At 44.6% G+C, this 13029-nt stretch overlaps 1 protein-coding gene across 5 annotated transcripts in view; it reads right to left on the reverse strand.

Moving 5' to 3' along the window:
- LOC142572617 (E3 ubiquitin-protein ligase HECW2-like) overlaps nucleotides 1-13029 on the reverse strand; it is a 65463-nt gene that overhangs the window by 24286 nt on the left and 28148 nt on the right. For all 5 annotated transcript variants that reach the window (XM_075681849.1, XM_075681850.1, XM_075681847.1 and 2 more), the window contains 4 exons: nucleotides 10029-10228; nucleotides 9383-9530; nucleotides 8129-8432; nucleotides 1054-1136 (listed from right to left, as the gene is read on the reverse strand). In XM_075681849.1, coding sequence (XP_075537964.1) covers nucleotides 1054-1136; nucleotides 8129-8432; nucleotides 9383-9530; nucleotides 10029-10228 — 735 coding nt within the window. The remainder of the gene's footprint in view (nucleotides 1-1053; nucleotides 1137-8128; nucleotides 8433-9382; nucleotides 9531-10028; nucleotides 10229-13029) is intronic.

Genomic DNA, 13029 nt, shown 5'->3' on the forward strand with positions numbered 1-13029 from the left:
GACGACGTGGAAGCACCAAAAGCTATGGGAGCAGGAAACATGTCATGGGCACCGCGTTTTGACGTCACTATAAGTGGTGACTCCACGGTGAGTATGCGAAAGGTCCGTTCAATGCAATTTCACTATCTATGGTCTGCGCGCATGACATTTTGCTGATTTTGTGCTTGTATGTACCGAAATATGAAGGGAATACTACACACTAACCACTTGGCATGCGGTAAGCGATTACGGCTTAAACGGTCATTTAATGCACTAAGTTCAATGGGGACAGCACGGTGTATTCATCACAACTATATTTAAACCGGAATTACTTATCAAGCAGACACATATTAACTAAGTTTTACTATATAGGATTGACTAGGCTCAGTATTGAAAAGACACTTTGTGTAATATAAGAACAAGAACATTCCTCCTTTTGCTTGTCTCAGCGGATGAATGAGCATGTCATTATGCTAGTGGAGTCAGAAATATCAAACGATGCACTGTAAGGCATTCAAATTTTTGGTTGTCCTTATACGTACCTCCGTAATGTGTGGAGGCGTCGTAAAACTGTCAGTAATCGACGCTGTCTGAATAATCTGAAGTGTATTTAATAAGACTAACATTTGAGACTTGCACCTGCTTTTCGGGAGACATTAAATTTGACTAACTCAACACTGACAAGTGATGTAACACTGAATGCATAGTAACTCAATCATGCAGACTATCATAAGGTGTGCTTGGTTAAACCAGGATAACAGGGAATGAAGAGTTTACAAAAGGCTCTCAAGAAATGCAGAAAACATCAGAGGTGAGCAACATATCGATAAGAGCACCCCCCAAAAAAGCTGAATTTGTTTCTTGTATCCTTCCACCTAGTTACCATAGATGCACATTTATTAATGTTTCCTGGTTCCCTGGTGACCCAAGAGGTCAAGATTTAGTCAAGTCTGTTGCATTAGATGTAATTAATACACAATACAACAACAACCCATAACACTGAAATACCAGCACACAGCGAGAGGTTTTGCAGAGAAATGTACAGAGTGAAAACTTCAAAGAAATAATTTTTACCTTTCAAAGTTAGCAGGATCTCTTCGAATCTTTGCAATCATGTGTTTCAAGGATGAGCTTCTATTGTAAGCAGCCAACGCATCCTAGAGAGACACAAAATCATATAGGGAGAAGGGCACAACTTGTCATAGTGAGATTATGTGCAAAGCTCATCATGATTATATAACGTTAGACTAGCATATACGGCATTCCAATTCGCTGTGATTTAAGTCAAAGGAATGACTCAGACACACTCAAAGCCTTGATGCAATTAATTTAACCTGTGTACCGTGTGGCACTTCTAACATATTAATAATTAAGTGAGCCGAAGAGTTCACAATGAACTCTTGTAGGCAGAGCTCACCATATACAAGAACCTGTCAAAGATTTCAAAACTATTTTTCCCATAGGTGCAACACTAAGACTTCCTAAAGCTTCGAACAACATGCTTCTGATGTGTTCCTCATCAATGACGGCATCCATCCAACAAGCTGAAGGATAGATGCCTAAACAAGCTAAAGCAGCAATTGCACAAGCTCCAGATTAGTTTTGACCACCTGGAGCTCTAGAATGTGCAACCAAGACTGAATAAAAATGTGTTCTTGCATTCCATCCACATTAGAATGTAGCTGCTGTGGCTGAGAACTGAACCCATGACCTCGTGCTCAGCAGCGGAACACCACAGGCAAGGGTCAACTAAAGTGAACTAAACCTCCTGGAAACCACTGACTTTTGCTTCAATAAATGGAAGTGGAACAAGATATGGCATGAAATGAATTATGAGTTCTTGCATGAAAGATAGAAATAGCTGACAATTTTGAATAACACTACCGTAGACCTTAGCAGATGACTGCTTGCTTAGGTTGCCTGAGTGAGCACTTTACAATCTCCTGCATTCCTTTAAAATGACATTAATTACTCAAGTCCCACAGAACCAGCTATGTGGATAAGGTATCACATTGAAATGCCCTACTTTTGCAGCTCGACTGCATATATATCATGTGCAAGTGAGCAATGCCACAGTGAAAAAAGAACAAACAAGGATGAGATTCACCACAAAATGTGTTTGTAGATTTATGATCATGGACAGCATCCTGCCAACGGCATTGCAATCAATGCATTGTTATTTCCACCATGCAGACCCACATTTCAATCCTAGCGGTGAAAGTTCCTTTTTTCACCACTAGGATGTATCAACTCAAGGCAGCTATGATGTCTGCTCTGTTAAGGCTCATTCACACCGGCAACTGACAGCGGTTACTCAACCAAGTTCGTCGCAAATGGCTGCTTTTCTCAAAAAGCGACCATTTTGGGCTAGTCGCTTACTGCTTGGTTTTTCAGCCGTGTGACCAGTCACAAAACTGCTGAACCAATCAAATGAGCAGAAACAGAACGTCTGTATCTGCCCATACTTATTTTACGTAGCGATGCAACTGTGAGCCGATGGCGACTGGCTGGTCGCACTTGCCGGTGTGAGCATCGGTCACCTTCACTCACTTTTTGGTAGCTAGTCGCAAATGGTCGCACGACTTCCTCAAGTCGGCAGTGTGAATGAGCCTACATAGATGCATCGCAGGAAGTCGGCCGGAAGCTAAGCCACGAAATACTTGCGTGTTAAAAATAAACGATGTGTAAGGTCACAGGATCCAAAGGAGAGGAAATGCACACACGACTGCATACAGCAGCACGATGACTCTGCTAAAGCACTGACAAAACATGCTAAATATTATAGTAAATCTGCTAAGATATACCATATGAAGTTTGCCGACAAATATACAGCCTTGAAAGAGAGATGAAGATGACATAGAGGTAATGAATGAAACCGTAACTAGGCTGGCTTCAGAGGCAGCAATTGAAGTGGGAGGCAAGGCACCAAGGCAACCAGTAGGCAAGCTCTCCCATGTAACAAAGGACCTAATAAAGAAATGAGAAAGAATGAAAGTGTCCAACTCAAGAGATAAGATAGAATTCACGGAACTGTAAAAACTGATCAAGAAGGCAAAAATAAGGGATATTCGAAATTATAATGTGAGAAAGACTGAAGAAGCCGCAAGAAATGGACGCAGCCTGAAATCAGTGAGAAGGAAACTTGGCATAGGACAAGCCAAGATGTATGCACTACAACATAAGCAGGGTAATATCCTCAGCAATCTCGAAGATACAGTAACAGCAGCAGAAGAATTCTATACTGACCTGTACAATACCTAGAGGAGTCAGGATGCCTCAACTCGAAGCAGTAATGAACAGGATACAGAAACTTCTATTACTAGCGATGAGGTCAGAAGGGCCTTGCAAGACATGAAATGGGGAGAACGGCAGGAGAGGATGAAATAACAGTCGATTTAATCAAAAATGGAGGAGACATAATGCTTGGAAAACTGGCAGCTCTCTATACAAAGTGTCTATCGACTGCAAGGGTCCCAGAAGAAGAATGCAAACATTATACTAATCCACAAAAAGGGAGACATTACAGAATTGAAAAATTATAGGCCCATTAGCTTACTCCCAGTATTATATAAAATATTCACCAAGATAATTTGCAATGGAATAAGGGCAACACTAGACTTTAGCCAACCAAGGGAACAGGCTGGCTACTAAAGGTTACTATGAAGTCAAGTTAAAGTGATAAAGCAATGCTTTAGAATGTCTAACACGTCAATATAATCGCGAACAGAGCTTTAGTAACCGAGAAATTAAGATAAATGCATGACACGATTTGAGACCCCCCAGTGACATTCCGGTACTAGCCCGATGATGAAGGCACTCCTCATCATAATTTATGTCGCTAGTACTCAACTACTCATATTAAAAAGATAATTTCATTAGGTTATAAGACGGAAGAAAATGCTACTCGTCTACTTCTGTTCAATTCTAAGAAAAAATAACATTTTGACGTTACCCTTCAGTAGTATGGGTGGTCGAAAGGTTTTGTTTTTGCTCGACTCTGCGCCGCGTGCGCCTTGGAGTTTCAGTTGTTTCGTTATCACGTCCTGCTGCGCTGGTTCCGCTGGCTCGTGAAACTTGCATTTGGAACAAGCAGCGAGAATGTCTAGTCCATGTGATGCCGTGGCATGCGTGAATGGTCTGCGGAAGTTGTCCAAGGGCAGTTGCAGTGGCGAATCCAACGTTACTTATCAATGTGTGCCAACGAGTGAACCTCTCCGTTCGAAGTGGTTAAGTGCTGTACCTCTGCACAGCGCGTTGGCAAAGAGCCGAAAAATCACACAGTGTGCTCACTGCAATTTCGTCCAGAGGATTATGAATTCAACGCCGACTTACTGAAGTCGTGTGGAGTGCCTTTCAAAGCAATGCTTTCTCGTAGCGCTGTTCCGTCGGTCTTGCCTGCATTCTCCGAAGTGCAAGAACAACTGCAGGTCGAAGACGGGGCGGTGAGTGCGACATTTGGCTTTCACGAAGGAAAAGCTACAAATGTGTGAATATGTACAGCCATGACATACAGTTGCCGTCGTAGTAGTACGCAACGACCCCGGCAGCGCGAGCCCTCAGCAGCAGGTCACGTTCAGTGCTTAAATCACTGAAGTCGAACCCTGCATCGCGAGCCAATGTGTCGTTGTCAGGGTCATCCATTGCAACGAGCGTCAAAGTTGGCGTCATAAAATAAAGAACCAGCTTATCATCGCGCGCTTTCCCTTCCGCTAGCCACCATAGTTCCGCTTTTGTGCTGCTGTCGGCCCTGTCTTGGCTCCGTTTCTGGCCGCGCATTTGTGTTTTGCACAGAAAAGCCGTAGCCCCGCCTGCGGGCGCCGTTTTACTCAACGGCGGCGCAACGTCACTATGAGACCATGACGTCAACACTACTCGATCAGAGGGCGGGCGATTTGAACTGCGCTAGAGGTATGCGGACGCTTCAGAACACATTTTCTCTTAAAGTAAGTCTCTTCTTCGCATGAAACGAGCGTTTCGAGGTTTCTGGGATGGTATTTCAACAGTCCACGTTGACTTAATATTAACTTTTAGGGTCCCTTTAAGGAAGGGATACCCTACAATGGATCACATCCATTTCATTAATCAGGTAATCGAGAAATCTGTAGAGTACAATCAGCCTCTCTATATGGCTTTCATAGATTACGAAAAGGCATTTGATTCAGTAGAGACACCAGCAGCCATACAGGCATTACGTAATCAAGGAGTACAGCCCGCTTATGTAAATATCTTCGAAAATATCTAGAGATTCCACAGATACCTTAATTCTGCTCAAGAAAAGTAGGAAGTTACCTATAATGAAAGGGGTCAGACAGGGAGACACAATCTCTCCCATGCTATTCACGGCATGCTTGGAAGAAGTATTCAAGCTATTAAACTGGGAAGGCTTAGGAGAAAGGATTGACGGCGAATATCTCAGCAACCTTCGGTTTGCAATGACATTGTTTTATTCAGCAATACTGCAGACGAGTTACAACAAATGGTTGAGGACCTTAACAGAGAGAGTGCAAGAGTGGGGTTGCAGATTAATATGCAGAAGACAAAGATAATAATGAATAGCCGGGCAAGGGAACAGGAGTTCAAGATCGCCAGTCAGCCTCTAGAGTCTGTGATGGAGTATGTATATCTAGGTCAATTAATCATAAGGAACCCTAATCATGAGAAGGAAATTCATAGAAGAATAAAAATGGGTTGGATCATATACGGTAGACATTGTCAGCTCCTGACTGGAAGCTTACCATTATCATTCAAAAGGAAGGCGTACAATCAGTGCGTTTTACCGGTGCTGACATATGGGGCAGAGACTTGGAGACTAACAAAGAAGCTTGAGAACAAGTTAAGGATTGCGCAAAGAGCGCTGGAACGAAGAATGCTAGGCATAACATTAAGCGACAGAAAGAGAGCGACAGAAGAGAGCAAACAGGTATAGCAGATATTTTAATTGACATTAAGAGAAATAAATGGAGCTGGGCAGGACATGTAATGCGCAGGTTAGATAACCGTTGGACCATTAAGGTTACAGATTGGGTACCAAGAGAAGAGAAGCGCAGTCAAGGACGGCAGAAGACTAGGTGGGGTGATGAAATTAGGAAATTCACGGGAGCTAGATGAAGTCAGTTGGCGCAGGATGGATATTTGGAGATCGCAGGAAGAGGCCTTCGTACTGCAGTGGACATAAAATGGGATGATGATGATGATGAAGTTTGCTATATTGACAACATTGCTACATTGACAACAGCAGGGAACTACATAGAAGTGCGACATGAACATGCTTTGTAGTGGGTTTCTAATGATAGAGTAGCCAAGAGTTTTGAATTACGAATCAAGCCTCTGTTGCGCATGCAGTTGAACCTGGAAATGAAACAAGGCATTGTAGTTGTTTCAAAATTGTTCCCGTTGAAGTTTCCGAATGCTGTACAGAAACAGGGCAGTGATTTGCACATTGTGTTGACAATATTCACACGCCGATACAAACAGTCCACCCTTGCTCAATAGCGAGCATACATAGCAAGCATACGGCATCTGTTTGGTGTCATCTCCAGTTCATCTTCTACTTGCGGCAGCACCGCAGCGCATCGACTGTGGGTGCTGTATGAAGCTCTCCCATTGCGTTAGGCAAGTTTCATGACCAGGTGAAAAGTATTTAAGGACTTTGGCAGTATATTCTTGGAACTAAACAAGCGCCGCAAGGTTTCTGGAATGGTATTTTAACAGTCCACTTTGACTTAGTATTTGCCTTTGGTGTCCCTTTAAGATATTTAGAGCTGTACCACTTGGAGTCACAGCTCATGTCATGTAAGCTGCGACTCTAAGCTGCGGTCTGAGCTGTGGCCTGCAGAGCCTTTCTGAGAAATGCAGTACAGTCGACTCTTGTTACAACTGACCCTGATAATCCAACAAGAAACATCCGCTTCATCCGAAGTCCATAATATCTGAAACGCCTCACTTCGGAAACTTTCGACGTGACGTCCAACAAATTTATTGCAGAAGCGAGTGACGATCATCCAAAGTACAAACAAATAAAAAAAGAGTCGTAGTTTCACCCAAAAGGTGAAGCATCGCTTGCGAGAGCAAATTAAGCAAGCGTGGCAGCAGCAGCGAGCAAATTGACCTTCATGCTGTCTCTCGCTTCAATGTGAACTAAACGTCGAGAGCACAGCACATACGAAGCTACTGGCACTGGGCACACTTTGCACACATCGCAGATCGCTTTGAAGATGAGGCTTGTGCGGGCGTGCACTTTGTTCAGATCACAGGTCGATTTCAAGATAGGCACGGGCGCACACTCTGCCCACATCACAGATCGCTTTCGAGATATGGCGCACACGCGGGCAAGCACTCTGTCGACATCGCAGATCGCTTTCGAGGTATGGTGCCCATGTGGGCGAACACTTTGTCCACATCGCAGATTGTTTTCAAGATACGGCGCCCATGCCATAAGCAGCAGCTGCTGCAGTAGAACTCCCCCCACCCACCATCCGTGCCTCGCACAGGAGACAAGACGGCACATTTCTGCCCTGCCTTTCTCCCTCACGTGCGCGATATTGAGCTACGATCGTTGGCTGACCCTCGCAAGTCGCCTGTGTCGACACGGCTAAAGTACATTTTGCACGCCCAATTTTTAAAAAAATTGCCGCTAATTTCATTCACTACAGCAGATAGTCCGTTCTCTAGATAGCGCGGTCCTTTAAAAGCAAACTTTGTTGCATTAATAAAATAGGTAGAACAAACTAAGGCTGAAATATTGTCCATTATATCTGAAAGTCTGTTTTACATGGGTCCATTGCAACGAGCATAGAGTGTAGTAGGGAATAATGGAATTCCACTGCTTCTGATGCTAGGAAACCATAGTCCTTGCACTCCCTAAATAAGAGCCAGTCCAAGCTGAATCTGCTACAAGGAATAAGGAACGCTACCGGCCTTGAGCCCACATATTTTAATGTTCGATTTCATTCTCCATTCTGCTTTTGTCATCATGTGTTGCACTGAATGGCTAATAGCAGCAATAATGGCACTGTGTGGGCATCTGGGCTACATTCAAACAATGAAGAAGGATGAAAAGAATGGAAAATTAAATCAATGGATCGCAAGAAAAAGAAATCTGCGGTTCCCCCGTGCTATGGGAATCACTTTAAGCGAAGATTTCACTTACGTCGTTCATGTGCAGCACGTTGAAGAAGTCTGACCGAGTTGTGAAGCGAACAGCAGGCGATCTTAGTAGTGCCCTCTGACTGTCGGGACTGGAGACCACAGGAGCTGGAGGTGCCGACGGCGTCACGCTTGCGCTGCCACCCACGACCACCTCTTCGACCACGGGCACAGGGGAGGGAGCAGCACTGCTACAAGGAACAGCCGGAGCAGGAGGAGTTGAAGCTGCCAGGCTCAAGGGCCCTGCTGAGGCTGCAGCTGCTGCGGCTGTCATGCGAGGTGTCATGGTGCGCCGTATGCTCTGGTACCTGCAAAGCAATGGCGGTGATTAGCCCTCATGGCAAGTTCTGCAAAGTCAATTGTGGACAGCACTGCATCCTGCTATCGCATACAATTTGTGCTTTTATGAAGTGCACACAAAGCATGAGAAGCTGCCAGCAGTACCCGCATTTACATGTACCACGTCCAACACAACTAAATGAATGCTAGAGTTTGCTACACTTGTAGCAAAGGTGCACTGGCACTTTCAATGTGGTGTGTATACCTACCAGCACTGCAAACATTCATTATGCAGTTATAAAGATAATAAGCTCCTCTGCTTTTTCACAACCACGACAGTGCTCTGAACTCTGCCTTAGGGTTCAAAACTGGGCAAGTTGGCACACATTCCTCTTGCGATTTGTGCAGTGCTCACAAAAAAGAGAGAGAGTGTGTGTGCGGGGGGGGACAACAGAAAAGGTGCTTGTTTTTGGGACATTTGTTTCTGCTGCGAACATTTTTTTTTTTTTGTGAGCACTGATCAAATCTTAAGCACTCTGCCCACTTGATTTATGTGGTTTCATGCCGTAAAGGCAGTGTGGGCTAAAGCTAAAATGGGCTATCAAGAACCACGCAAAACGTTTATTTTCCTTTTAGTGTAAAGCCGGCATTCCAGGAGTCACATTATCTGGCAATGGCGTAGTTTCCTTAGCCATGCCGAGAGCAGTGTACGTTAACAAAATTACAATGAGTAAACAACAAACAAGTACAGTGCTGCATGGTACCAGATCCAGTAATACCGAATGGTGTGACACCCACTTGAAACCTGAAAAGCAAACCCGAAAATCAATCCTGAAAAATGCTCCAGCTCGACAATTAGCTCAAGGTAGCTCGCCTGTACAGTGAAGCATGGCCTCAGCAGGAAGCACTAATTAGGTATAGTGTGCAAGTAGACTACATTTCTAGTAAAGTATTTATGCAGCAACGGAAAGGATCTTACCTCCGATCAAACTGCTGCCTCTGAAGTTCATTACAGGTGGCAGCTACGCCAGCTGGCTGTGACAGCGATGGTCTGTTCCACGTGGTGGTGCGGTTTAGGTGGTCGATGTAGAAGATGCGGCCATGACTGTCAATCCGAGCTTCCCAGTCTGCCAAAAATGGCATAAAATCTTAGAACATCTTTCTCTGGCCCCTTCCATTAGGTTTTTGGCTTTACTGATACAGCCAATGTCCTTTAATTTGCTATTGTTAATTTGTGAGCAGGTTGAATTTCAGTCTCAAAAAGCCAAAGTACAAGGGCTTCAACTACAACAGAACCTTCTTAATATATACTGATGGTTAAGACGTATTTGTGATGTTCTCCGACCCAGTCTCCATAAAGCTTAATGTATTTATTGACTGCTAAGCTGTTGTGACTTGTGCTACTGATAATGGCTAGCGTGTCCCATGACCATGGTACGCACTAACTTACTGTGCTGCTGCTTACTTCTTTGTTGGTGTTGGCAAACGTGAAGAGACACGAACTTGCAGTTGCCAGGAATTTCACATACTACCGTTCAGTCGGTAGTAATGCCACATTCCCCAAAAGTATGTGTGCTAACGAAGTCCCATTGCAATCAGTTTCATTTATGCCAGGAAGTGCTTACGTGGCGGCAGTGGCTCCTCAAGCTCCACACGCTGATACCGAATTGTGCGTTCAGGAATGGAAGGCAGACGGGTAGTGGTGCTGTGCTGCTGCTGCAGCTGTTGCTGCTGTTGCGACTGTGCGACAGTGCCAGCCAAGACAGCAGCAGCTGCAGACGTTGCTGGGGATGGCTCCACAGTAGAAGTTCGGCTGCTTGCCACACTGCAACCACACGCAGTGCACGCAGCGCATACATTATGCAACAATAATATATATTGCCCATTAAAAGCCAGCTTCAGTGGAATTTTTAACCGAGTTGAGTTGATCTAGAACACATAGGATACAACAGGAAAGTTGCCTTGGCCACAGACGTATCCTAATAGCTTAAAGGGACACTAAAGGTTACCAGAAACTCAAGTTACAAGTGGTAGAGCAATGTTCTAGAACGTCTAAGGCGTCAATATAATCGCGAACAGAGCTTTAGTAACCGAGAAATTTAGGTAAATGCATGACACGATTTGAGACCCCACAGCGACATTCCGGTACTAGCCCGATGACGAAAGGACTCCTCATAATTTGTGTTACTAATACTCAACTACTCGTATTAAAAATATCATTTCATTCGATTATAAGACGGAAGAAAATGCTACTTGTCTACGTCTATTCGATTCTAAGAAAAAATAACATTTTGACGTTACCCTTCAGTAATATGGGTGTTCGAAAGGTTTCGTTTAAGCTCGACTCTGCGCGCTCGACTCTGCGCCACGCACGCTTTGGAGTTTCAGTAGTTTCGTTATCGCGTCGTGCTGTGAGGGTTCCGCTGGTTCACGAAACTTTCATTTGGAACAAGCAGCGAGAATGCCACGTCCATGTGATGTCGTGGGAAGCCCTCGTTGCTTTCCCGCTCCGGAGAGCCGGTGTCGAGGCCGCCGTCGTAGTATGCAACGACGCCGGCAGTGCGAGCCCTCAGCAGCAGGTCGCGCTCGTCGGTGCTCAAATCGCTGAAGTTGAGCCCACCATCGCGAGCCAATCTGTCGGTGTCAGGGTCCATTGCGACGAGCGTCGAAGTTAGCGTCATAGAATGAAGTACCAGCTTATGGGCGTCTTGCGCTGGAGTTTGAGGTATAGTAGCGGCGCCTGGTGGCGGTGCGGGAAACGACATCTGGGTTGTGCCAGCTTGGGTCGTATTGAGCTCTGGCTGTGGCAAAGCACGTTTCTAGGCCGAGTTTTGCGTCGATTCGCACATTTTTATTCCCTGTTGCGAATGCGAAAAGGCTCGTCGCTTCTCATAGACCACGCCGACCACGCTGCGAGCTCGCCGCAGCCTATAGTTTAGCGAAAACGGACTCTCCGTGTGCCGTGGGACGTAATGTGGGACGTAATTCGTTTCTCCTTCCGCTAGCCACCATACTCCCGCTTTCGCTCTGCTGTCGGCTCTGTCTTGGCTCTGTTTCTGGCCGCGCGTTCGCGTTTTGCGCAGAAAAGCCGTAGCGCCGTCTGTGGACGCCGTTCTACTCACCGATGGCGCAACGTCACTATGAGACCATGATGTCAGTACTCCTCGATCGGAGGGCGGGTGATTTGAACTGCGCTAGAGGTATGCGGACGCTTCAGAAAGCATTTTCTCTTAAAATGAGTCTCTCCCTGGCACGAAACAAGCGTTTCGAGGTTTCTGTGATGATATTTCAACAGTCCACGTTGACTTAATAGTAACCTTTAGTGTCCCTGAAATCTTTGTATTTACACAATTCCAACATGCTCATGACTCTAATGTGCACCCTCTTTTTCTATTTATGGGCTTGAAGTAAGTGAATAAGGCACATTCAAATCTAGGACACACCAGATTTTCTTAACTTTAGAAAAGAAAGTAGCATCACTTTAATTACTGCAATAAGAAAAAACATGAAACCATGTGGAACTTACCTTAACAAAAAAAAAAAAAAGTTATTCACATTTAACGGCCGTTGCTGTCGCTGCCACTAAAGCTCTTTGTCAAGTGGCTGAATCTATGGACTATGCCATTTGCCAAGTCGCAATGAAACGGTCTGCACGAAGTATGTGCGGATGCACAGCATAGAGCAATATTTTTGCTTGCATTTTATTAATTGCCTGACTTGGCGCTGTGTGAATAAAGTATAATATTGTCATTGTGTAGTGACACAGAAGAACCAGACAGTAGCAAAACTGTGAGTCATGAATTTTAACGCTTTATATGGTGAACTTGTGCCTAGAAAAAAAAGTGACACTCAAAGCACAACAACAGCGGCAAGCACAGTTGTTGGTCATCAAAATCTGGTCTGCAGGCCAAATCTATTGGCTATTTATACATGGCTCATTGTACATTCACGTGTAATCACCTGTGCTTAAGCACAGTTCCAGGAAGTACATTACTATTCTTTTCATGCACGCAATCTGATTACAAAGGATTTCTTTGCTACAGAATTGCCAAAAACATTCGGAAAAGTTCTGATACAAGCAGGCACATCTCGTGTCGAGCGATAATATTGTAACAGTGATTAGCCAGTGCAAAACGGCCACCGGGAAAAGATACACATCGTATGCGTGTCAATACGCACTGCACTTACCATCACTGTTTGTGCATTATAATTTTTCAGCTGGCTGCATCGATATCACTTGAGTGTTACTGTGCTGCATGGGTGCTAATGGTCGACGTAGTGCTACCAGCATTCACACGGTGAAGGCCATTAAAACAAGCACTGAGGTTGGGGAAGAGATGGGGGATGGGTGAACAGACATGCAAGGACAAACAATAATAATAAGAGGAAAGAAAAAGTAGGACAAATGCAGAAATAGTGCAGTAGGACAAGCATCTTCACATCCTTCATTCAAACTGACCATGTGCGCTGGTTCACCACGGACTGGTGAATGACACGATTCACTGTTTGTAATTCATTTGGTGCCAGCTATACTTCTAAATGCAGCATATACACGGCAAATATGCATTATTGAAGTACTGATAACTTTAAATCAAATAATTTTGAGTCAGAATCTAATCTAAACTA

This window comes from Dermacentor variabilis, chromosome 2, assembly GCF_050947875.1.
Source record: "Dermacentor variabilis isolate Ectoservices chromosome 2, ASM5094787v1, whole genome shotgun sequence".
Lineage (NCBI taxonomy): Eukaryota > Metazoa > Arthropoda > Arachnida > Ixodida > Ixodidae > Dermacentor > Dermacentor variabilis.